The sequence below is a fragment of the Theropithecus gelada genome, chromosome 20 (assembly GCF_003255815.1).
Source record: "Theropithecus gelada isolate Dixy chromosome 20, Tgel_1.0, whole genome shotgun sequence".
In the NCBI taxonomy this organism is placed as follows: domain Eukaryota; kingdom Metazoa; phylum Chordata; class Mammalia; order Primates; family Cercopithecidae; genus Theropithecus; species Theropithecus gelada.
In genome coordinates, this window is record NC_037688.1 from 72,884,700 (window position 1) to 72,912,147 (window position 27,448).

The following is a 27,448-nucleotide window of genomic DNA, read 5'->3' on the forward strand; positions in this document are numbered from 1 at the left end:
AAATCTCAGAGATTTAGGGGATTTTAATTTCTAACAACGGGAACAATTATTTTTTCCGATAGAAAACAGATCAAAAGTAGACTTTTTGGGTCAGAGCAAGAAGGGAGACCCAGAGTCCTGCTCCCTAAGCCTCCCCCTTGCTTGCCACGGAACATGTAGGGCTGTGCCGTCCACTGCCAATAGTCCATAGGCACGTGGGATCCCCTATGTTAAAATCTAAATCAATGAAATTAAATGAAATCTACAACTCAGTTGCACTAACCATATTTCAAGTGCTCAACATTCATAGTAGACCGTGTCAGAGCATTTCCAGCATTGCAGAAAGTCCTATTGGACAGTGTTGTCCTAGAGGGTTTTATAATATAAAGTCTGGAAATATCACCATGGAGCCCCAGGCTGCCTTAGCCTCTCTGAAACTTTTCTGCTCATAGACAGAATAGGAAAATAATAACAACAATAATAATCATATCTTGCTACTGGATAGTTGTGAGGCCTCAGTGGGATGATGTCTGTAAAATGCTAAGTATTTTATAAAACACCTTGCAGACAATGGCCATCTCTTTTTTTCAAAGTGATTATTAGTGATTCCATTTGCTATTATTTTAATTCATAGTTTGTTCCTGCATCAGTTTGCTCAGGATAATGGTCTGCAGCTCCATTCATGTCTCTGCAAAGGACGTGAGCTTGTTCTTTTTATGGCTGCATAGTATTCAATAGTGTGTATGTGCCACATTTTCTTTATCCAGTCTATCACTGGTGGGCGTTTAGGTTGATGCTGTGTCTTTGCTATTGTGAATAGTGCTGCAGTGAACATATGTGTGCATGTGTCTTTATAATAGAATGATTTACATTCCTTTGGGTATATACCCAGTACAGGTCTTTGAGGAATCGCCACACTGCTTTCCACAATGGTTTCACTAATCTACACTCCCATCAACAGTGTATAATCATTTCTCTTTCTTCATAACCTTGCCAGCATCTGTTATTTTTTTGACTTTTTTTTTTTTTGAGACGGAGTCTCGCTGTGTCACCCAGGCTGGAGTGCAGTGGCATGATCTCGGCTCACTGCAAGCTCCGCCTCCCGGGTTTACGCCATTCTCCTGCCTCAGCCTCCGAGTAGCTGGGACTACAGGCGCCCGCCACCGCGCCCGGCTAGTTTTTTTTTGTATTTTTAGTAGAGACGGGGTTTCACGGTGTTAGCCAGGATGGTCTCGATCTCCTGACCTCGTGATCCACCCGCCTCGGCCTCCCAAAGTGCTGGGATTACAGGCTTGAGCCACCGCGCCCGGCCTTGACTTTTTAATAATAGCCCATTCTGACTGGTGTGAGACGGTGTCTCAGACAATGACCATCTCCCTTAAAGGGGACTGTGTATGCCCCAGGATGTTTTTAAACATGCAGCTATCTGTAGCCATTGTGTGTAGGCCCCAGCTTTCTAGAGTCTAGAAACCAGTTCGTGTGGCCTTACGGTTTCCTTTCTGTGTTGTCATTACTTTGGTTCTGACATGGCCCTGAGATGACAGTCAGGCCATGGAGGGCTGGCCCATTTGTGCCCCTCCATGGCCAGACCCCTCTGAGAGCATGACCACCAGCCCACCCCAGTCATGCGAATGTGTAATTGCATTGGTCAGAGTCAACCACATCTTTTGCAGCTGTCCTGCCTCTGAGTTTTCAGCATTGTGCTTTTACCAACTTTGTTCCCAAAGAAAACTTTCTTTATTCCTTGTACTCATATGTCTGTTTGTTGCTCAGCTCAAAAAGACCTGTCATGAAATATGGTACTGATTGGCAGATGTCTATGCCTGTCCATAAAATACCAACTTAAACTGCTTCTGGACAACTCTCATGTGGTTGCTAGGTACATGGTTAGATTTCCAGCCCAGCAGCACCTCAGTACACAGTGGCTTAGCAGGATGGGAGAAGGTTTCACCCCATGAATTCCAACAGAGGGCCTTAATGTTTGAATGTGCCTGTGTGTACGTGTGTGTGTTTATGTTTATTTTTTGAGGAATGGAGAGATGAGTGTTGGGTGGGACTTAGAAAGTCTAAATAAAACCAAGGTTCTGTATCTCCATGGCAACTTGGATATGGGAAGTATTGACGTTGCAAGTATCTCAGCTTTTTCAAGAGACCAACACCTTCCATGGCCCTAAGTCCTCAGGATACATGTGTTATCCAGAGTTACAATTTCCCTATGGATAGCCACAGAAGATGTCTATTGGCTCATAGAATCTTAGAATGCCACAGCTGAACAATTGTCTCAGCAAGACCACAATGACCACCTCCTCTCACAGAGGAGAAACCAGAAATCCAAAAGGAGAAAGTGACTTTCCTTAGGTTGCACCATCATCCTAGCCTAGACTAGAACTCAGGTCCCTTTTACGTACTACTCCAGTGTTCTTGTTACACACCTTACTCTCACGATACACAAATTACTTTTGACCTTGTATAACTCTCCATCCCATATTTCTATAGGTCTCACTATTGCTGGCTGTTTCTCTTGACTTGCTGTCATCAAGCCAAGCTCTAGGTTGCTCTAGGTTACAAATGACAGTTCTAGGTTACCATCACTGTTGCCAATCAGTGCCCAGTTCTCTTCTGCTACTGCTTGATCTGATTCCCTTTAAATACTCTCAGAGCTTAATACCAAGTCTCTGATTCCCCCACCTTGAGATCAAAGCTTCAGAGTGTTTCTATGGATGAGACAAGTCCTACAGTTTTGCGCCACCTCAAACCATTATAGAAACAAAAAAATTAAAATGAAGAACATGGCTGTAAACCTGCCAAATAGTTTTGTTCCCATAGGGAGTCCTTCGGCAGCTGTCTCTGAAAGGATGCAGTATTTCACATCCTCTCTTTGCCATTTTTATTTTTATTTTTTTGCTTCACTGTTTTATGTTTTCTTGTTAAAGAAAGAAAGGCAATAAGGTTGAGGAAGTGTCATGAAATTGAGTCATCTCCAATTTAGTTTTCTTACTCATTTTAGAGTTGAGACGTTCATCCCTGCATTGCACAGTGATCATTTCAGCCTCGTTAAATAACTTTAACATTTGGAAACAATATCCAGGACCACTGATAGGGATCTAATCATAATTAGGGCCTGTAATCTCAGCACTTTGGGAAGCCAAGGTGGGTGGATACTTGAGGCCAGGAGTTCAAGTCCAGCCTGACCAACATGGTGAAACCTGTCTCTACTAAAACTATAAAAATTAGCCGGGAGTGGTGGCAGGCACCTGTAATCCCAGTTATTTGGGAGGCTGAGGCATGAGAATCACTTGAATCCAGGAGGTGGAGGTGGCAGTGAGCTGAGATCGTACCATTGCACTCCAGCCTGGGTAACAGAGTGAGACTCCATCTGAATAATAATAATAATAATATTTAGGCACAATTGTGCCCTTGGAGAGATTACCTGATGTTTGTTTTCTGGGGCATGCATAGGATTTCTAAGGAAATGATAACATTCCACATTTTGAACCGCATGGTGATTTCAAGGATATATACGTATGTAAAAATTCATCAAGCATTTTATTGCACATACATTATACCTCAACAAAAATAAGTATATCAAAAAATTTAAAAGTGCTACGTTTATTGACGTGGAAATATATTCACTATGGAATGAGAGAAGAAAGCAATTTGTGAAATAGTTTGTGTGGCATAATCACATTTTCAGCATTAAAACAAGGGTTGGCAAACTACAGCCCATGGACCCATCTGTTTTCCTAAATAACATTTTATTGGAACAGAGCAAAGTTCGTTTATTTACACATTCTCTATGGCTGCTTTGGCGCTATGTCTTGGTTTCCAAGGGCAGCCATAACAAAGGAATGCAACCTGAGTGGCTTAAACAACAGAAACGACTGTCTCGCAGCTCTGGAGGCTAGATGTCCAAGATCAGGGCATGTGCAGGACCACGCTTCCACCGAAGGCTCCAAGGAGGGATCTATCTGTTCCAGGCCTCTCTCCTGGCTTCTGGTAGCTCTTGGCTTGCAGCAGCATAACTCCAGTCTTCATATGGTATTCTCCCTGTATGCATGTCTGTGTTCAGATTTCTCCTTTTTATAAGGATGCCAGCCACAGTGGATTAGGGGTTCATCCTACTTCTGTATGAATGTTAGGGGTGGACACAGTGCAGCCCGTAACACCCTAGAACAGCAGAGTTTAATAGCTGCAACAGAGACTGTATGGCTCACAAAGCCTCAACTATTTATTATCTTGTGTTTACAGAAAAAAGTTTGCCAGTCTCTGTGTATGCGTGTTTGTGCATACTCATTAAAAAGTTTGGAAGGCTGTTCACTAACAACAAAGGTTGCATCTGAGTTATAGAATTATAGGTAGTTTTAATTTTAATGATTTTTAATACTTTTCTATATTATTTGGATTTTTAAACATTCTGCAATAATTTCTGTATGATAAATAAGCAGCACACATATTTCTCTTGGGAGGAAAAAATACCATTCCTATTTAGTTCCTTTCTCCTTCACATATACTACCACCAAATTCTTCTGCCCCTTAGTGGTTTATTTTTTTCTGATGCAAACCTTTCTAAATAGGCCAGTGTTCTCTACTGTTGGGAGTGTTAAGGACAAACACTTAGCAAACCAGCAAACTCGACTGTTTACTCACTTGGGTATATGGATCCTTCATGTCTTTATTTAGCTGCCTCTTGTAAGTTGGAGAGAAAAGGTTCTGGCTTTTATCTCCTCATTAAAAATAGATCCTTTTATGACGAGGGGATAGAGAGGCCATGAGTCATCATCACCAGCATGAAAGAAAGTGTGTGATGCTTTCAGGATCAGGCCTCAGGAGCCAGACCCCGAGGTGGTACCTGGCCATCCCTCTGACCCCCTGGTTTCTTGTCATTTCAGGAAGCTGGATGCTTTCATCTATGATGCCGCGGTCTTGAATTACAAGGCCGGGAGGGATGAAGGCTGCAAGCTGGTGACCATCGGGAGTGGGTACATCTTTGCCACCACCGGTTATGGAATTGCCCTTCAGAAAGGCTCTCCTTGGAAGAGGCAGATCGACCTGGCCTTGCTTCAGTTTGTGGGTGATGGTAAGACCCGAGGTGACCCCTTTAGGGGGACTTGAGACCCTCGCACTCGCTGTGTTTGTTCCTGGGCTTCCCAGTAGATCTTTGCATGATGAGTTTGCTCCCTAAAAATATTTACTGAGTTCCTGTCACATGAAACCATGGTTCTTTAGATTGCTTATAATGGAAAGCAATTCTAGATAACTAAATTTAACAAACAAAAGTATTCTAAGGATACAGTCTCTCTCGGGGGATTTAGGAAAGAGTTAAATAGGTTTAGAAAAAGACAGGAGACAGGGCAGTCCTGGTGCCTTAAGTGGGAATTCATAGGCCTTATCTCTAGGGCCGTGGTTCTCAGAGGGTAAAGGGCAATTTTGTCCCCCAGGTGACATTTGGCAGTGCCTGGAGACACATTCAGTGATCACTGCTGGGAATCTGCTTGCTGATCTCATGGGTAGAGGCCAGGGCTAGAAGATGCAGGGAAACACCTTACAGGGTTCAGGATAGCCCCCTACATCACAAAACACAGAATTATCCAACTGCACATGTTGGTAGGCTGTGGTTGAGAGACCCTGCTGTACAAAATTACATAACTAGGCTGTAATCAGTCCCAATTTCATTCCAGAGAAAGGATTCCTGATGCGTTTTGAGGTCAAAGACTCTTTCCTAGACTCACCAGGCATGACTCAGGGTGGGGTCAGGTTGTACCAACTTGGCAACTCATGTTCTTCTCCCATGGAGGAATGAAGGAAATTCAATCTCTGTTACAGCCTAATGAGGCTGTGGCATTTATAGAACTAAACAGCCACTTGGGCCAGCTGTGTCACCAGAAGCATTTCTTCCTGTCTGCCCTTTCTACTTCATAGCTGGTAATCTCACTGTAGCCCAGAGTTTCCTGGCATGGCCTCTAGAGACTGGCCATGGCTTGGAATGGCAGGTTGGTTTCCTTTTCATTAATAACACTGAGGACATGGAAAAAGCAAAGTCAGCTCAGATAGCAGGTTAACACCAAAAATGAGCTCAGTATGAGGGGGATAGAAAGGCTCAGGCCAGAGGGCAGAAGCACCATTCTAATAGGTGGAGGCTATATTCAGAGATGGTTACTGAATGTGCTATGCTGGGCTAGAGGTGGGAGAGAAAAATCTAGTTACCACTACGGTGAAATGCAATATCAAAATAGGCAGAGGTTAGCTAGTGCGTAGGGTTGGTGTGAATTTGAATGAAGTGCACAATTACTTCTGGCTTCTTATCTGCTTTCTATTCACAGAATTAAATCCTAGATTCTCACAGTGCCATCAAACATGCGAAAGGTGTTTTATATTTAACTCCCAAATAAGAACATCTGAGTCTTTGAATTCCCCTTAGGGCATTCGTACCTTCCTCAGATCACTGGCCATGTTCTCTGTTGTGTAATAATGATTTGTGGCTGTGTTGGTCAGCTTTTTGCTGTGAGATCTTAGAGGCGTACAACAATAAGCATTTCTTTTCCTCATGGTAGCGCAGGTTGAGTGGAAAAGCTCTGCCTGGGGTGGGGATAGTGCCTCTGCTTCCTGCCACAAGCCCATGATTTAACAGTGTGGTCTCTGCTCCACACGTGTTTATGCTGTGTCTCAGGCTGAAAGGGTAGCAGCTACCTGGGGAAACTCTTTTCCTGGCTATGGCAGAAGCACAGAAAGGAATGCCTAGCTGCACAGGCACATTTCAAGCCGCTGCTTGGTCATGTTCATGTCTGCTAATATCCTTCTGTCCAAAGCAAGTCAGGTGTCCAAGTTCATGGTCAAGGGATTGCGGGTATACTCTACCTTTCATATGACAGATTTTGAAGTTTTATGGCAAAAGTGTGGATACTGAGAGTACACTGAAGAATTGGGGCCAAATGTTTTGCCTGTCACGGGGGTGGATAAACACCCTTACAGGGGGGAACTACTCAGCAAACAGGAGTCTTGTTTCCAGCATTAAAACAAAACACTGAACATCACAGGTAATTGGTCAATAAAGGGTTGAATGAATAAATACGTGTGTAGATGAATGGTTGATATTAAGATGTATTTCATTCGGCAGGAAACTTTTAAATGTGATAGGTATCTGTCAAATAAGTGAGTTCTAACTCTAGCCCCACCCACCATTGGTGTCACTCTCGAACCATCTATTATAAAACAGCTAACATATTTAGGGACTTGGATATGTCAATCATCATACTAGATGCATTACATATGTTCCTCAATGTAATCTTCGTAACCTTATGAGGTTAAATGTTGCTTATTCCCACTTTACAGAGGAGGAAATTCAATCTCAGAGGGCAAATCCCCTAGCTAGTAAGGGGCAAAGCTTCTACTTCAGGGACCTTCCTCTGGAAGGGGACCAATTAGGGAAGACTGTTGTTACATTTAATTCTCTAAGGTATCTATCAAAGATGACTAATTCAACTCTTAAGATGTGTAAATCCTTTAGGAAGGAGTAATTTAGTGCACATCTGAACTAAATCTGTTGCATTTACAAATACTTCTGTGAAAGAAGTGATCTTTTTTAGCCTCAGTTTATTCATCTGTGAAAGGATACAGAAATATTTACCAATAAGGTTGGTGTGAAGATGAAATGGGAGAATACATGTCAAGTGCATAGCTTAGCATAGACCCTGTAACGTAGAAGTGGTTCAATAAATGTTAGCCATCACCATCGTTGTTACAGAAAAGGGGTGTTGATGTAGATCTCAAGAGAGGGTTCTCGGATCTCATGCAAGAAAGAATTCAGGGCGAGTCCATGGAGTAAAGTCAAAGCAAGTTTATTAAGAAAATGAAGGAATAAAAGAATGGCTACTCCATAGAGCAGACCCAAGGGCTGCTGGTTGCCCATTTTTATGGTTATTTCTTGATGACATGCTAAACAAGGGGTGGATTATTCATGCATCCCTTTTTTAGACCATGTAGGGTAACTTCCTGACGTTGCCATGGCATTTGTAAACTGTCATGGCGCTGGTGGGAGTGTAGCAGTGGGGATGACCAGAGGTCACTCTCTTTGCCATCTTGGTTTTGGTGGGTTTTGGCCGGCTTCTTTACTGCAACCTGTTTTATCAGCAAGGTCTTTATGGTCTATATCTTGTGCCCACCTTCTATCTCATCTTGTGACTTAGAATGCCTTAAGCCATTTGGGAATGCAGCCTAGTAGGGCTCAGCCTCATTTTACCCGGCTCCTATTTAAGATAAAGAGTTGTTCTGATATCATTATTATCATTATCATCATCATCACCATCAGTCATTATCATCATCATCACCATCATCATCACCGTCAGTCATTATCATCATCATCATCATGACCAATGCCATCATCCTCATTACCACCATCATCACCACCATCATCATGGCCGTCACCACCACCCTCCTCCTCCTCTTCATCCTTCTCCTTCTCATCATCACCATAGTTGCCTGTGCACTACTCTAGTATCAAACAACTTCTTTAGTGTTGCACTGGCAATAATATAGTCAAGTTAGTAACATAGAAACGACGTTTGTGGTGCTAAACAGAAAAGGTCTTCTTTGCATCAAATAAAAAATAAACAGTAAAAGCATCCAGATGGGCCAGGGGTTTGTTGATATACTTACAGAACATCTAGGTTCTCATAGATATTTTCTATTCTGGCTCATTGCCTTCCTGGTCAGACTGTTGGGTTTGGGAAGTGTGTCTTTTCAGCTTCATCTCTTGAGGCCATCTGGAGGCAAAGACTTGGGAGAGAAAATGCCATTGCTCCAGGGGGTGTCTCCAGATGATCTTCCCGGAAAGCCATGACCAATTCTGAATGTCTCTCTAGGAGTAAATACATGAATTAACACAGCTGCATAAATATTTCACTTATCGTATGCAGCTTCAGCAGGATTAATTATGCTCTAAAATTAGATGTGTAAAGAGCAGAGTGCTGAGCAGTACCTAATTATTCATCTAGAATGGAGTGTTTATCTCTTGTTATACAGTAGCTTCAGTGGACGATTATGAGTCTAATGAGTGTCAAAAGTATAAAAAATTTTCCTAATGAGCTGTGTAAATATAACCTTTGAATGGAGTGTTTGGTTATTGAGGGAACCTCTTACGTGAAGCCTGCCACGCATTTCCCTAGGAAAAAGACTGCTCATCTGCCTGGAAGCGTACACAAGATCCTAGCAAGATGTGGCCTTCCTTTTCCCATCTAATTGTCTGTGGTCTTTCTAAAATGATAGAGTGCACCATGGCATCTTTGACTCTCAGTCCTGGAGTAGCAGTGCTCATTGGCACTTTCCGGCATTGATCAGCATCGATACCCAACATTTACTGAGAAACAGATGCCTTCGTAGGTACTGATGTTTCAAGAAGGGGATGTCATGGTCTTTTTCTTCTTACCCTCAATGAACTTACAGTCCAGTAGGTTAACAGATGTATAAATGCAAAACATCTTATCCTAAAATTGAAACATGTCTAGTAGTTCACATATATAAATTTATATCATATATGTATATATACACATATGTAGACATAAATACATATATACATACATGTGTTATATATGTGGTATATATTCTTATGTATGTATATGTATATACATATATATTCTTCTTAGGTGTGTTGGGTAGATGATAGAGTGGTCAAGGAGAAATATGAGACATAACTAGTATCTTTAAATATAAGAATAAAGGACAGAATGATTCATAAAGAAAACAAGTGTGGCAAGATTTAGACAAAAAATAGAATGGGCCAGGGTTCATAGAAGGCTCTGCCATTCATTCATCCAGCACCCAGCAACTCTTTATTGAGTACCTCGATTCTGCTTGGTCCCTAAAAGGTGACACTTGAGTGAGAACCTGAAGACTGGGTAAGCCTTCGACTTAAAGAATGGCATTTCTGGCTTTGAAGTAAAGGTGAACAGAGGATCCCATAGGTCCCATCTATCTCATACATTTTGTGATTTTCAAAAAAATGATTCTGGGATTTGAAGAAGCGGAAGAAAGACCATAAAGGTCAAACCCTTCTGATATCTAGGGACCAGAAAACAAGATACCGAGAAGAACAAGAATGCCTAATTTTATTGTTCAGACACAAATGGTGCTGAGAAAAAGGAGGGAAAAAAAATTGTTTTGGGGCCTCTCATCTATGGTTCAGCATTATGCCAAGCACATCACATATAATATCCTAGTAAGCCTTTATATAACATTCTGAAGTAACTCTTAGTATCTCCATTCCACAAAGCAGGACAATGAGGCTCCAGTGGGTCAAGTGAACTGCAGCAGAGCTTCTTTAGCTTTACCATGAGCAAGAATCACCTGGGGATCTTCCTAAAACAAAGACTCTGTTTCAGTGGGTCTAGGGTGGAGCCTGAGACCCAGCATTTCTAACAAGCCCCCAGGTGATGCTGATGCTACCAGCCAATGGACAACACCCTGTTCAGACTTTTATAGAGGTAACAATTGGCTCTAGTTCATCTGAGTCCAATTCTGATCATTTTTCCACTAAACCAGGCTGCAAGGAGAAACCTGGGTTGCAGGCGGCCGGGTCAGCTTAGCTGTAAGTAATACTTTTTAGCATTGAGAAGCATTTAATCTTCTTTGTATTTAGCTCAGTTTTAATGGTTGTGGATTTATTTTTAAACTCCAGTATACATTACTCGTCCCTAATGTCTAGTCTGTGTTCATATAACACATAAAATTAGATGTATATATTATATATTTTAAAAATTATGTATATGGTATATTCAATTGCACCTATATCATATTTAGGTGTATATAATAGATTATATATATATTACATATATAGTATATGTGAAATATTTGAAAGATATGGCACATATATCTCTCTCATTGATATTATATTAGGCTAGGTGCAGTGGCTCGCGCCTGTGATCTTAACTACTCAGGAATGTGAGGTGGGAGGATTGCCTGAATCCAGGGGTTCAAGATCAGCCCAGGCAACATAGAAAAACCCATCTCTACAAAAACAATTTTAAAAATTAGCTGAGCATGGTGGTACATGCTTGTAGGCCCACCTACTCAGGAGACTGAGGCAGGAGGATTACTTGAGCTCAGGAGTTTGAGGCTGCAGTAAGCCATGATCATGCCACTGCACTCCAGCCTGGGTGACAGAGTGAGACCTTGTCTCCAAAAATAATAACATGAATAGAGTGACCAATTCAACCAATTTTGCCCGGACTCTCCAAGTGTTAAAACTAGTGAGTGACCCTAGTTATATCATATTTGGACATATAATCATATGTTAAATATTTGAAAGTACAGATACACACACACACACAATTTTAGTTCATCAGGTTCCCTCTGTTCCTTTTGTACTGCAACTTTTGCCAGCAATAATTCAGATTGGAGAGGACCACAAACCCTGCTCTCATGTTAATAAGGAGCCTTGCTGCAATGGACTCTAGAGCTTTAAAAGCACCGTTCAGCATAATGATGCTCACAGATCTTGGAGTCGGGGAGCCTTGGCAGGGAAGTCAAGGGAGAAGCTCACTTTCTCCCTCTGAGTGGGTCAGTGTTGGCATCCTGAGTCCTTTTTTTGTTGGTCGCTCTTCCACTGAAGCATACAAGATAGCTTTTGACAGCAGGGGGCCCCATGCTGGCAGACAGAGTAGAGAGTGTTTGTGTGGTTACAGAAGTCCTTGTATCTAATTAGAATTCTCATAAATTGCTCTGGGCCACTGGATGGGTTGCTAATATCCTCAACACTGCCCTTGATCAGCTTCCCAGCTTAATATCTTTGGGCTGACATCCGAGTCTAGGGTAGAGCTGGACAGTCCCACAGCTCAGGCAGTGATGACCACACATGCGTCCATCCTGAGGATGGCATATGCCTGAGAGGCCTTCACAGCCAGACTTCTTGGGGCTGGCTTAGGAATGGCATGGCAGTGTGGATTGGGGAAATCCTTGAATGCCCCTTACCCCTGAATATTTTTTCCATTCAACTTTGTACAGCATCCAAAATTTCACCATTTGAAATTTTTTTTTAGATAAGTGTGGATTGCTGCATGCAACACCCTGTAAAAATGGAATTCCTGCTTCCTTCTTTTCCTAACCCCATTTCCTGATTTGACATCTCATCCATCCTTCAGCCTCTGTGCTCCTCTGTGAAGACTCCCATAAAGACCTCTAAGCTGGATACTCTGCCTGTGAACTCCGTTATCTCCATGTTTGTGGCATTTAGCAAAGCAAGAGAGGTGAAATAAGTAAGATGAAGGTTCTACAGTTTCCTAGTGGTGTGACCTGGGGCAAATTAATTTCTTAGAGTCTCAGTTTCCTCATTTTAAAATCAGAATTCTTTAAGAATTAAGTATGAAAATAAACATAAAGAAGCTAGCCCTGTGCCTGGCACACATTAGATGCCATTGTTGACCTCTCCATGTCCGCTGGCCACTTGAGTGCACTACATTATAGGTTCTTTGAGGGCATACACTATCCGTGTCCATCCTTGTTGCTATTCCCTTACTGCAGGACTCAGTGGAGCTTGGCATACAGCGGGTACATAAACAAAACTTGTTTAATGAATGAAAAAATGAATGAATGAAGTAGAAAATACTGCAGATATACTTTTGCAAGACTTATGTCATCGATTTAATATCTTCTCTAATGAAAGGGACCATACTTTCTTTAGAAAGGACACTAGATACCTCTAGAGAGATGCAAGGAGGTAACCACTGAATTACTGCCAAACTTTTGACAGTCTTTCCAAGCATCTTACTACTGTATTAACTACAAGATAGAGGCAAATTCCTCCATTGTCTTACTTGTATATTATAATAGTCAAATATCCCTATATTAAGCTCTTTAATGCAATATATGCAATATGCGTATCAGGCATATCTATGCATATATGTAATATGTGCAATATGATGTATATAACCAACAGAATTATATATTCCCTGGCTTTTACAACTGTATTGGATCATAAATTGCTACTTAGTCCAGTAATAGGGAAACCCGAAGCCAGAGAGGGGATACGACCTCACCTAAGGATGCAGTGAAGCAGTGCAGAGTTGAGGCTCAAACCCAGGTTCTCTGCCTCCTAGACAAATTATATATTAGAAACAAAATAAAGGGAACACGAAACCAGTGATGATCCTTTGTTCTGTTTCTTTGGGAAAGACTTGACCTCTGCAGTAGGAGTAAGGGTCATAGAGGACAGTTGGGGTATCTCCAGGCATATTGGTCAGCAGCCCTATCCAAATCATAAAGCTTCCAGTAGAATGAGCCTTGCTGTCTCCCAGGACCCCCTCCTTCCCTGCAGCACAGTAGAGGCAAGAGATAGGAGAAACAGTGTGGACTCCAAAGCACATGCGTTGTTTATTTCAGGCAAGACTGCATACTTATGTGGGGGACAGTAGGCAAGTTTCATGTCCATAATGTTCCCGGGCACACACCCTTGGTTTATGTCTTTCTTTGACAAACCAGCCCTGTTCACAGCTTCTCCCTTTCTTCCATGCAAACCTCTTCCAAACTCTAGCTCTAATCCCTTCCCTAAGGAGGAGCTTGTGAAATAAAACTGTGTTGCTCTACCCTTGATTTTTGCTGTACTTCACTGATGTGGTTTTGTTCATTGCAATGTCGTTATGTCATTAGCATGAATAGAGAATTCTAAAACCCCAACAACCAGGAGTGATAATTGCACAGTTGTCTTAGTCAGACCCTTTGCCAAACTGGATCAAGCTCCTACTGTGTCCTTTGCTAAACTTGCTACTGCAGTCCTAAGAATTTAAACACTCAAAAGCATCCTCCTTAATTTATTTTTGTGTGTGTGTGTGTGTGTGTGTGTGTGTGTGTGTGTGTGTTTCATATATCTTATCAACCAAGGTTTGTTTTCCAAATTCTCTAACCTTAGACAGGAATTCAGGTGTTCCCACATAGTAGTCAGCAACATAAGTCAGAACTCATGATTCTTCCATGTCCACCAGATCTAGGGAGGGTTCTGGAATATGGGATTCAGTCTCTTTAATCAAGAACCTGGGAGAGAGTGGCCAGGAACTTCAGAGGCCCAGAAATTAGGACCATGAGGCTGAAATCTGTGCTTTATTCTGCTGGTTTATGATGAAGAGGGTGACCAAGAGAAAATGTATTTCCTTTAGCATTTATCAAAACCCATGACCCAAATCCCACTTACTGCCTGGTTTTGAAAATAAAGTTTTATTGAAACCCAATCGCATGTAAAGCCCAGTCATTGCAATAGAAACTGTAAGGCCTGCAAAGGCCAAAATGGTTATTATCTGGCCCTTTACAGAACAAGTTTGATGGCACCTAGTCTAGACTGTCTGGAGAGAGATAAGAAGGGCAGAGAAGGCCGGGCGCAGTGGCTCACGCCTGTAATCCCAGCACTTTGGGAAGCTGAGGCAGGTGAATCAGGAGTTCAAGACCAGCCTTTTCAATACAGTGAAACCCTATCTCTACTAAAAAATACAAAAATTAGCCGGATGTGGTGGCGGGTGCCTGTAGTCCCAGCTACTCAGGAGGCTGAGGCAGGAGAATCACTTGAACCCAGGAGGCGGAGGTTGCAGTGAGCCGAGATGGTGCCACTGCACTCCAGCCTGGGCAACAGAATGAGACTCTGTCTCAGAAGTAAAGAAAAGAAAATAAGAAAATAACAGAGTCAAAAAGTAAGGAAAGAGAGGAGAAAGGAAGAGATAGCAAAAAAAAAAAAAAAAAAAAAAAAAAAAAGGAGTAAAGGGAGAGAGAGGCAAAGAAAGAAGGAGTGGGAGAGGTAAGAGACGTTTGCTAAATGGTAGTTTAGGCAGTGTTTAGCCTGTGCCTCCACAGAGCAAGCTGGTTTTATTAGATTGAGAATTAGCCATGTTGCAGATGAAACTGAAGATGTCTCAGAGCCGTCCCTGCTTCTCCTCGGCTCCAGTGTGTTAGTACAAAGCACAGACCACCGGGTGACTCACTCCTGCCTCGGAGATGTCTAATCTGTCGTTTGATGGCTTCCCTGCCAGCAATTCTTCCTGACATAGGTCCCTGTGTCCTCAGATGACTCAGCAACACCCATTTCAACCAGCAGCCTCAGCCCAATTAAAGAGATAAATGCAAAATAAAAATGGACAGGAGAGGAATTGCAGAGCATCTGAAAACCTCGTTTAAGAGGGTGGGACAGTTTTCCATTTCTCTACATGGAAGTAGTTCAACAGCTACCATGATTGTTATAGATATTTATCATAATAAGTAACACTTATGAGAAGGATAACTATATGTCACAAAAATCATCTCATTCCTTTATGTATTTATCCACAAAAAGAGTCAAACTCTGTAAAATATTCCAAGAGATCTATTCTGAGCTAACTGTGAGGGCCATGACCCATGACACAGCCCCACAGGAGGTCCTGAGAACAAGAACATGTGCCCAAGGTGGTCAGGCTACAGCCTGGTTTTACACGTTTTAGGGAGACAAAAGACATCAATCAATACATGTGAGGTGTGCATTGGTGCAGTCTGATAGGGCAGGATAACGTGGTATGGGGTGGGGGAGTGGGGCACAAGTAAAAGGTAGAGTCAAAGTCCAGAGATATTCTGATTTGCAATTGGTTGAAAGACTTAAATTATTATAGAAAGGCCTGGAATCAAAAGAAAGGAGTTTCTGGGTTAAGAGAAGGGATTGTGGAGACTACAGTTCTCCGGTGCGTGAAGCCTCAGTGTTTTCTGTTCAGACCTCTAAAAGACCCTGGCCTCTCAGTCTCTTCAAGATCAGGAGGGCCTGTAATGGGGAAAGATCTTGTTATGTTAATAGAGAACATATATAGATGCAATTTTCCACAACAAGGATGGCTTTGCAGGCCATTAAAAAATATGGCAAAGAAACATATTTGGGGGTAAAATGTTTTGACTTCCTTCTTTATCTGTCATGTGATGTTCTGCCAGAGTCAAGTTGGAAACTAAGCCATGTTACATAGCATGGAATAAAACCCCTCTGATGAGACTTTATGATTTGGAGGGTGTGACTCTTCAGGCCCCTTAGATAGGACTTTGGGCAAGAGAAGAAAATGGTCAGAGTTTAGTCCTTATATTAATTTCATTTGCTCCTCACAATGACTAAATGGCATGGAGTTATGATTATTCATTCCTATTTACATATGAGGAAACTGAGTCACAGGTCAGTTAAGTAAGGTGTCCAGGATTATCCAGCTAAGTGGGAGACCTGAGATTGGTACAATTGGTACCTACGCAGGAGGGCGCCAGGATCTTTGCTTTAACCTTTATGTGATACTGCTTCTTTAGCTGCTATAAACCCTCATAGACATCTTGGAAGACAGGTTTTCTCATCTGGAAAGGGGCAAGGCTGTGATTTAAACACAGGTAGGTCACACCCCAGAGTCAGTGCTCCTTCCTCTTTTACTAATGAAACAGCATCATTCCCCTGCAGATGGTACTGGGCAAAATCGCTTAGCAACAGAAGTTTAGGGTGGGAGAGAAAGTGACCTACACTTTTTTTCCGTTGTTCCATGGTGAACGAGACTCGTCCATGCCTCAGGCCCTAGCACCATGGGAGCAGGCCCAGCCTAATTTTTGAGATCATTCAACCCTGCCAGTTTGGGGAAAACTAAGGACCCAGAAGCAAGAGATGAGAAGGAATGAAACAAGGACAGAATGTAATTAAGAGAAGTCAGATGTTTGGCCTCGATACAGGCTTGCAAAGCAGCCTCTCCAGGTTCACAAAGACCTGTCTTGGTTGCTGGAATTGCTTGTTCCCCACAGAGCTTCTTGGAGCTGCATAATCTCCAGAATTTCGGAAAGTTATTGTTCCTTGCTAAACGTGTTTTAATCAAATTGAGACTTCAAAGGCAGAAATCACAGTTGGGCATGAGCTGGGCTAGTCTGTAAATTACTAACTTTCTAATCAAGTTAGGAAGAACTGGGTGCCATTGACAACCCCTTTCCCATTTATTCACCCATTTGTTCATTCATTCATTCTCCCCTCTAGTCGTTGATTCAACAAAGAACAACTGAGCAGATTTTAAACTCCAGGTGGTGGGATATAAAAATGATTAAACACTCCTGCTCTATTGCCCTTGCATGTGGAGATGCTTTTGACATTTTTGCATCCAATAGAATCACTTGGCAAGCCAAATGAAAATACAGACACCTAACTTTCACCGCCTGTGGGGTATTTCTACATCCTTTCTGGATGATTCTAATGCACATTAAGGTTTTTTTTTTTTTTAATTGAAACTTATACTTTTTATCTAGTGTTCTAAATTGAATCTCCATGTACATAATTTTATAATATTTTGTAACTTTTAAGTGAAAATTCTTAAAGCAGGCATTTGCTCCCTTTGCACACACATACACACACACACACACACATATATATATATTTTTTTATTTTTTTGAGATAGAGTTTTGCTCTTGTTGCCCAGGCTGGAATGCAGTGGTGTGATCTCAGTTTACTGCAATCTCCGCTTCCTGGGTTCAAGCGATTCTCCTGCCTCAACCGCCTGAGTAGCTGGAATTACAGGCACCCACCACCACGCCCAGCTAATTTTTGTATTTTTAGTAGAGAAAGGGTTTTGCCATGTTGGCCAGGCTGGTCTTGAACTCCTGACCGCAGGTGATCTGTCTGCCTCGGCTTCCCAAAGTGCTGGGATTACAGGTGTGAGCCACCGTGCCCAGCCATATAATCCTTTTTAAAAAACTGGAAGTTCATGGGTACATGTGCAGGTTTGCTATATAGGTAAACTTGTGTCATGGGGGTTTGTTGTACAGATTATTTCATCACCCAGGTATTAAGCCTAGTACCCATTATTTGTTTTTCCTGATCCTCTCCCTCCTCCTATCCTCCAACCTCCATTAGGCCCCAGTGTGTGTTGCTCCCTTCTATATATCCATGTGTTCTCACTTTAGTTTCCACTTGAAAGTGGGAACATGGAGTATTTGGTTTTCTGTTCCTTTGTTAGTTTACTAAGAATAAGAGTCTTCAGCTCCATCCATAAGGTTTAAGAATCACTCTTTAACAATATTTACCATTTAGAAACATTTTATCCTCTGATTGACAGATGCTGAGTACAAATATCAGTGGCCATCCAATCACTCAGTTGGGGTCCGTGATATTGAATCTTTTCCCTGTGTTTTATTCATTCTTTTTTCTCTCAGGGCTTCTAATTAGGTTTACACAGAGACCTTGGTGATTGTGAACACTAGAGGCATAAATGGTTTGGCACTTCTAAGCATCAGTCCACATGCCAACCACAATAAAGAACATAGGAGATATGAGGGTAGGCTATGAATGGAAGATGTAGTCAGATAAGCTTTGTTATCTGAATGTTAAGCTTCCTCATTCAGGAAGGATGGAAATAGACATGAAAGCCTTTATTGCTTCCAAAGATTTCATTTTCATTTATTGACTATAATAACAGTGTTAAAAATAAAGCAGGCAAAACTGAAAACCCCACATTTGGGCAAAGACTGAGCCAGCACTTCTATCAATTAAATCGGATCTGGAACTAGATTTGGACACAATGGCTCTCCTGATTCCTTATACATGTAGACGGGGTCTCATTTGAAACCATGGGGAAAGTGCGCCTAAAGACCATTGATTGAGTCTAATTTTTTATATGGATTTCATTATTGCTCCCATGTACATGGATGACTTTTGCATGCATGTAAACATCATGTATACACAAGGATAATATGCTGATATAGATGGCAGAAGGGGGTGATCATTAATAACCATTTTGATGCCCCAACAACTAAGTCACTTTTACTCTCCTATGACCTAAAAACTGTCTAGGGCAAACAATTTATTCAGAAATGCAACGATTTTAAAGAAGAAAAATGTCAGTTCTAAGCATAGATTAGCAATAAAGGACTTAACTGCTTCTCCATTGGCCTGTGACCAGATGGTACCATAAAAATTAGACTTGTTTATTTCCCTCCTAATTTTAACTAGAGACATATTTGGAATAATAATGGAACAGTACTTACTTAAGAAACAGATAAAATCCATAAATATCCTGGAGAGCCATTGACTCTTCCTCAGTGTTAAAACTCCAGGGGATTTTATCTGCGTAAATTTGCAGTGATTTCCCTAAGAGGCCTGTTGCGATTCAGAATCTTAGTGTCTGTTATCAATCCAACACCAGGATTAGTACAAGGTCAGCATGCCAGGCCCGTGCCTGACAAGCAGTGAATTGCTCAAACCAGGGAAAGTCAAATGTCAAGAGAACCATCAAAGTGGAAATAAGACATAATGAATGGCTTGTTGGTAAGTCAAACATTGATGTCACATAGGCTCGTGCAAGATTTATGGGATGGATAAAGAGTGGCCCCAAATCCCTCTCAGTCTATATTTTTTAAACACTTTCATTTGGAAAGGCAATGTATTATATATACAGTGGTCCCTCAGTATGGTGAAGGATTGGTTTGAGGACCTCCTACAGACACCAAAATCTGTGGATGCTCAAGTTCCTGATATAAAATGGTATAGCATTTGAATATAATCCATGCACATCTTTTCTTATACTTTAAATCATCTCTAGTTTACTTATAATACCTAATGCAATATAAATGCTATCTAAATAGTTGTTACACCATATGGTTTAGGAAACAATGACAAGAAAAAAAAGTCTGTATACGTTTAGCGCAGACACCATTTTTTCCCCAAAATATTTTCAATCCATGATCATTTGAATTCACAAATACAGAAAGGGCTGACTGTACATATAATCACCCCGACCTGCAACTTTAACATAATTATTTTTAATTTAGATATTATCTCCTGATCCCTGTTGCTTGCAGACACATTTCTTTAAATAATTATAATTTTTGGTTAGATACACTTTTATATTCCATGATTTTTCACTTATTATTACATTTTAAGCATTCTTATGTAACTACATTATCTGCTTTCAAAATTATTTTGATTTTTTGCATAAAGTATCATCTTTATTAAACCAGAAACCATTACATTATTTTCCAAATGCTACACATTTTGGTATTTTGCTAGTATAGATAATGATGGAAGAAATATCTTCATGCCTATTTCTTTTTTCTTTTGAACTATTTGCAACGAACCCTTAGATGTTGAATTTAAAGGGTTAATAGTTCTAAAGATCTCTGGGAGTCTTGATATATAGCGTCATATTGATGCCTAAAAGGTTTGTTTCCTCTGGATGCAGTGACTCATACCTGTAATCCCAGCACTTTAGGAGGCCAAGGTAGAGGGATTGCTTGAGCCCAGGAGTTCAAGATCAGCCTGGGCAACACGGTGAGACCCCATCTCTACAAAAAATAAAAACATTATCTAGGCATAGTGGCATGCACCTGTGGTCCCAGCTACTTTGGAGGCTGAGGTGGGAGGATCCCTTGAGCCTGGGAGGTTGAGGCTGCAGAGAGCATTGTTTCTTCCACTGCACTCTAGCATGGGTGACAGAACAAGACCCTGTCTCAAAGAAAAAAAAGTTTTGTTCCCATCTAAAGTACTAGTAATAGTGGATCAATATACCAATGTTACCACGATCTAGCAGCATTAGGCATTACAGTTCTTTTTGCTATTTTAGAAGATACAACATGCTATCTCTTATATGTAAATATAAAAAGTTATTTCAAGTTTCATGTTTTGATTGGTTAAATCAGAATTCTGCAAACTATGGCCCATTGTGTGTTTTTTATAAATAAAGTTTTATTGGAACACAACCACACTCATTCCTGTATTATGTATTGTCTATGGCTGTTTTTGTGCTACAAAGGCAGAGTTGAGTAGTTGTGATACAGACTGTATGGCCTGTAGTGCTGAAAATATTTACTAATTGGCCCTTTACATAAAAAAAAAAAAATGACTGACCTCTGGCTTAAACAATAAAAGTGACATGTTCTTTTGAAACAATTCCAACAATTGGAAGAATTTAACTAAACATGACTCATATCCCCTTATCCTTAAAGAAATTTTCTCTTTTTGTAAAGAAGTTTCACACTTTAAAAAAAAGTTTTTATTTTTCTCTCTGGTTTAGAAAGTCTGTTTTCTTCAACTTTCCTTATTACCTCACTTAACCCCCAAAGTAAAAGAATACTTATACCTGTACTATGCCACTCACTGTTTTTTTCTATTTGTTACCTTCTATAAACTATGACATACATTCATTATATTACACAAATCCCAATGTCCAGTTAATTTGTATACAGCTGTGCAACTGCCACCCAGATTGAGCTATAAAATGTGAGCAGTATCCTAGAAAGCTTCCTCGTGGCCCCTACCAGCCAGTACTCCCCCGACAAGTAATCAACATTCTGTCCTCCGTGACATGGGGTGTTTTTTGCCTTCTTTTGACCCTCATATAAATGGTGGAATCATACAACATGTATTCACTGATGTCTTTTATGACATTAATATATATTACTACATGTAATCACAGCTCATCATTTTTTTCATTGCTGGGTGGTATTTTATCGTACAAATTTATCCATTTTGCTGTTGATGGGCATTTATATCACTTTTAGTTTTTGTCTGCTTTGGATATTTTTATACCTTTTTTGTGCACAAAGGAACTTATTGGTTTGGAAATATACCTAGGAATGAAACTGAGGGTAATAGAGCGCGTCTACTCAGCTTTAGTAGATACTTTGAACCACTGTTCCGAAGATGTAAACCAATTTACATTCCCGCCAGCAGCGCATGTAACTTCTCCAATTTCCAAGTGCTCCTTTTCTACCTTCTGTGAGAGGTAAAGCTGGCTTATGCAACTGAACTCTAGGTGTCTTCATCAGTGGCTGTGTGGTTGGCTGTTGCTGTATGATCATAACCAATAATTCAGAGATCCAGATTCTTTCCCCAACATCCACAATGCCTTATTTTGTGACCTTGGTTCATGTAGCCTGACCTCCGATTTAGCATCAGTCCAATGGGGACAGAGGACTGCGGAGTCTGCCCCACCTACTTTCCTGAGTTAGAATTGATATCTTGCTTTTCTGCCACCCCCATGTGCTCTTCCGCTCATCCTTGGCCACGATCTCACCCCATCTGGTGCCTTAGACTTGGGATAAGGGAGAGGAGGTGAGAGGAGCACCTCCATACCTGGGGAGGGGGAAGATGTCATCAAAGGGAGAGCTGAGAGCTCTCCTAAGTCATAACTCAGCCCTGCACACCACCCCTATTACCCTCTATGGAAAGAAAAACAGGGTCTTCCTTCTGCTTTAGTTACAGATGGTTCTGACAGCTGATATGGGGTCCTTTCTGTAATAAGTTTTATTTCTCACTTTCTGTCCTTCTCCATTCCCCTTCTTCTTTCTCCTCCTCCTCTTCCCTGTCTTCTTTTCTTTCCTTTCTACTCTCTCCTTCTCTTTTCATTCCACAACCAAGTTTCCGGTGCCCATTAAGCTCCTTGTGTATACTAAGCAATGGGGAATAGTGATCAAATGGAAGTGATCCATTTTGCTTCTGGATTTCACAGCTTCAGAGAACTTGTTGACAACACTTCAATAAAAAAGAACCTGAAAAGCAGTGAGATCATTTTACTTGCTGAAAGGAAGGAGCTATTTCTTGGCATGTAGAACTAAGCAACATAGCACAGGTTGCCTTGGCGTCACAAGTGAAGCATCACACCCAAATGGCCCTGGCCAGAGATAAGAACTCAGAGGCATCTCCCCCAGCTGGGAGACCAAGCTCCATGCTTTCCCACTACTTCCTTTAAACGGATCATTCAGGCATTTGCCTGCAAACTTAAAGTGATCCGCACCCTATTTCCTTTCATGTACTACTAGTTGCCACATTCTCTCTTTCTCGGGTTGACTCTTCATTCTTGCCTTGTGTGACGCAGGAGCAGAAAACTGTCCTCTTGATTCATTGCACCTTCCCTGCCCAGGATGTGCAAGTAATACATCTTTGAGCTTATTTTCTATATTGTGGTGTATTGAATTTGCATCTTTCATCTGAAGAACTAGGAACTGCTGCAGACTGGGTTTTCCCTTGGGGAGACTACAGGGTTGGGCTTCCAGTGCCAGAGTGATGATCAGGCAGACACAAACTGAACATAGGTCAGACAAGAGCTGCAAGGGCATCAGCAGTTATAAACAAGTTCCTCCTGGGAGAGATCCCCTGGTCATGGATAAGAAAACTAGGCATGAGACCGTCTACCAGGTAAAAGAAGCATCCTGTGAAAGGCACATGTAAACGCCCAGATTTACCTCCCCTCATTGACCATTAGGGCAGGGTTGTTAGCTGCTGTAGTACTGGAACCCCAGTTTAGCTAGGGGCTGTCAAAACAGCACGGGATCTGAAGTTATTGCTGTCTTTTTTTTTCTTAAATCTATATATGTTTAAAACACAAGAACCCCTTTGTGATATTAAAAAGTCCTCATATCCTTCACATAAGTCATCAGGTTTTGAGGACTCTTGATTGAGAAAATATGCAATGGCAAAAAGTCACTATGAATTCATTTGTGCTCACAAATGCATGTGCGTTTTAAGCCATGTCAGCTTCACCATCTTTATTTGTGTGAGGCAAATTGGTTAAGCAGATTCCAGAAGAACCTGGTATATAATAAGATTTCCTGGATTCCTACAAGGTTTCTGCCATCCTACTTCAAAGAATTATATCTCTCCAACTTCATCCAGTAATGGAAAATTGTGACCATGCGTATTGTTTGATGTTCGATAGAGTTGTCCAGTCCTCTATTGTTCAATCCTCTTTTTAATTTTTCTTCTGAAAGAGACACTGGTTGGGAAGCTGCACAAATTGTAGTTGGGTTTTTTGGTTTGGTTTTGTTTTGTTTTGTTTTTGTTTTTGTTTTTTTGAGACAGAGTTTCACTCTTATTGTCCAGGCTGGAGTGCAATGGCACAATCTCGGCTCACCACAACCTCCACCTCCCAGGTTCAAGCAATTCTCCTGCCTCAGCCTCCTGAGTAGCTGGAACTATAGGCACCCACCACCACACTCAGCTAATTTTTTGTATTTTTAGTAAAGGCAGGGTTTCACCATGTTGGCCAGGCTGGTCTTGAACTCCTGACCTCAGGTGATCCGCCTGCCTCGGCCTCCCAAAGTGCTGGGATTACAGGCATGAGCCATTGCACCCGGCCGGAGTTGGGGGATTTTATGGTTGGGAACCTGTGTGCATAAAATCCCCCAACTCCATCCAACTTGTGCAGCTAATCACGTGGCCTGTGAAATCCTGCAATGTGACAAGTAGCAATGAACTTGACAATACTCAAGTTTCATCCATGGAGCAGAAACCTCAGTTGGAAGGTGGCGGTGAAACATTTATGCCAAAGACAGCCTGTCCCTGCCTCTAACTGGATACGTTTAAGCCTAGCCCTATTTTTATTTTGGTTTTGTGACTTCTCAGCATTATACAGAAATGGAATATTCTGACATTTAAATAAGGAATATTTATCTCCCAAATTCAATCTATTTGTGTCCAGAATCTTGTACTATTTCCTATCACCACCACCATCAAAAGTATTTTTTCTCTTCAGCAAAGAGTGACCCTCTGAGATCATGAGAACAGAGGTCATAGGCTCCAGAATATTATTTCTGAACCCAAGGTTACTTGGGTCTTATTTTTCTCTAGCTCATTTTTTTTGTCTTGTTTGTCAGATTTGTTGGGTCTTTGTTTTGTCCTTTTGAGAGTTTTTAAATTTGTCTTTAAAAAAACATGGGTGTTGGGTCACCACAGGGAAGAGAGAAAGGAATGAGTTGCTCATTGCTGCATCTGGGAGGGTGGACTTGCCTCACATGGCTTTGAGTCAAGACGGTGGAATTAATGAAGCTAGGCCCTCAAGGTCGAAGCTCAGATGGTCTAACTGATCTTACTCGGCTCCAAGACCACAGACTACATCCCCAAATCTGATATGCAACTTCCTTTCATCTACAGGACAACTGGGTAAGGAGAGGATTTGGCCCTAATTCTGTATCTCCCCATGCCATCCCCAATTGCAGGACCACCGTTCAGAACTCACAATGACCGAGTCTGTTGCCATTGAGAACACGAGCCTGCCAATGAATCTGTGCCCTAGATTTCCCATAAAAAAGTTGTTCCTTTGCCATTTCCAATTCCATTCGGGCTTCTGAGAAGCCCAAAGTACCCAACCTCTGGGCAACACATGAAACAGGATGGAAATGGGGTCAGTTAGCCTCTCGGTGTTCACAGCAAACCCTAATGAGATCAGCAGCAACAACCTTCTGACGTCTTTCAGCTATAGATGGAAGTCTGTTCCCTGTGGGAAACCACCAGGCTCTATTGCTAGGATCTTTGATTGGAACATACTCGCCCAAGAGCCAGCCTTGATTTCTGGGTTTCAGAATCTATGCCTCACCCCTTTGCCTGGAGCTTCTCAAATTTCTTCCTTTCTTGGGCTCTGATTGATCCTCAGATCTGTGGATCACAAACTAATCAAGGAGGCAGGAGCCTTGTATTATCCACAGTTGGTGCAGTGTTATGAACCACATGTGCCAAGACCTGTGCCACAGACTGGGGGTACAAGGAGAATAAGACAAGATTCCTGCCCTGAATAAACCCACCTCCCAGTGACAATTACATTGCAGTGTGACAAATTCTATACAAAAAAAAAAAAATCCAGGATGTTATGGTAGAGGAAACCATGGCCTCGTATTTACATTCCTGTTCATTCAGGGAAGACTTTCTGGAGGTGGAGACCTCTGAACTATATGCCAAAGATAGCTATTGCCAAGTTTTCAGCACAATACCATGCAGCTGGTATATCCAGAGTAGACTGTAATGGGTGATAATGATATTGGTGACAGTTTACAATGAATCCTTGCAAGCAGTTTCTTGCAAGTGGGTTTCTCCCAGTCACTACATAACCTCGGAACAGGAGAGCTTAAGCTGCATCTTCTATCTGACTCTGAAATCAGGACAGGACTCTAATAGTGACTGTGTCACCCAGATAGAGTTGACTGGTGACCTTCCTCCACATGGTAGCACCATTGTACACATTTGCAATTTGAATGAGACATTGCACACTCATCACAGCTTACCTTCTATTGTATGTGAGGAGACACTGGATTTCCAATCAGGGGACCATGACTGGAGAAACATGAGCAACAACTGAAGAATCTTAGGTCCACTAAGAAAATAGTTGGGTGTTCACTACAGGTGTACATCTGATGGCCTTACTGTTCCCTGGGTACCCCAGACTTCTTAGCATGAAAATTGAGTTCTTAGCATTCTGGCTTCTAATCCTCAGGCTCCTCCTTTGATCCCTTCTTCTTTCCCAGAAATCCTGAACTGCTCTCTGATCTCAACACTCCCTGTTTCTTCCTGCCTCCAGCCCTGTGCAAATCCAATCATCTCATTTTGCCATAACTACTGGTTTTCATGACTCTCTCTCTCACAGAAATGAGCTCTTAGAGGCCAAAGACTATCTGTAATTCATCTCTATATGAAAATACAAAGATGCTTGCCACGTGTTAAGTGCTTTAGAAATATTCTCTTTTCAATGAATGAATGAATGAGTAAAGAAAAAACAAATGAAGTCCTCAGAAAACCAAAAAGCAACAGCTTCCTTGACCAGACACGAAATAGAACATCGAACTCAGCTTCTCAGAACCCCATACTCTCTCTTTTCATACCATCACTGCCTTGGGTCAGGTGCTTTGGCAATAAACCAAGAAAAAAAAAATATGTAGACGTGTGCCTGTGGAAGCTGATTTTAGAAGATACGTTTCAGCAAATTTTGGACAAAGCCTAACGGGTACAGGTTCAAAATGGATTTTTCACAACTGACCTCAGGGGAGAGGTACTTGGGAAGTTTGAAGGCTAGTCACATTGCTTGCTATAAAGTCTGTTCCCGAAAACTGCAGTTCCTCTGGAAGTGCTGAGAATGAGTCAGGGCAAATAGAGAAATGATTTCTCTCATTTTGGATGTAACAGAGTCTCCATGGGGAGCTGAACCTTCTCCCTGGACTTGCATTCTTGGAATCATAGATAGAGTGAGTTAGACGGGCACAGAGAGCATTATGTGGTCCATCCCACCCACCAGCTTCCCTGATTTCAGGCAATAATAATATCTCCAGAAATACTTATTTTGTAATTAGTGTATGCCAGGCACTGTGTGTATGCAACATCATTTAATTCTAACAAAACTCCTATAAGATAAATACTGTTGTACTCCCATTTTCTAGATATTAAAACTGAAGCTTAGAGTGACTGAGTAAATTCTAACCTCTGTGCACCTGTGTGCCCTCGTCTGTAAAATAGACCAGCCACATTAAGGTTACATGAGTTAATTTTTTAAAACTCTAGTATAGTACCTGAAGGACAGTCTATTTTTTTTTTTTTTTTTTTGAGACGGAGTCTCGCTCTGTCGCCCAGGCTGGAGTGCAGTGGCCCGATCTCAGCTCACTGCAAGCTCCGCCTCCCGGGTTTACGCCATTCTCCCACCTCAGCCTCCGGAGTAGCTGAGACTACAGGCGCCCGCCACCACGCCCGGCTAATTTTTTGTGTGTTTTTTTTTTAGTAGAG

General features: G+C 41.6%; 1 protein-coding gene across 4 annotated transcripts in view; it reads left to right on the forward strand.

Moving 5' to 3' along the window:
• The window catches only part of GRIN2A (glutamate ionotropic receptor NMDA type subunit 2A), a 432,458-nt gene that overhangs the window by 381,189 nt on the left and 23,821 nt on the right, over positions 1-27,448 (forward strand). For all 4 annotated transcript variants that reach the window (XM_025371387.1, XM_025371386.1, XM_025371388.1 and 1 more), the window contains one exon: positions 4,869-5,056. In XM_025371387.1, the coding sequence (XP_025227172.1) occupies positions 4,869-5,056 (188 nt within the window). The remainder of the gene's footprint in view (positions 1-4,868; positions 5,057-27,448) is intronic.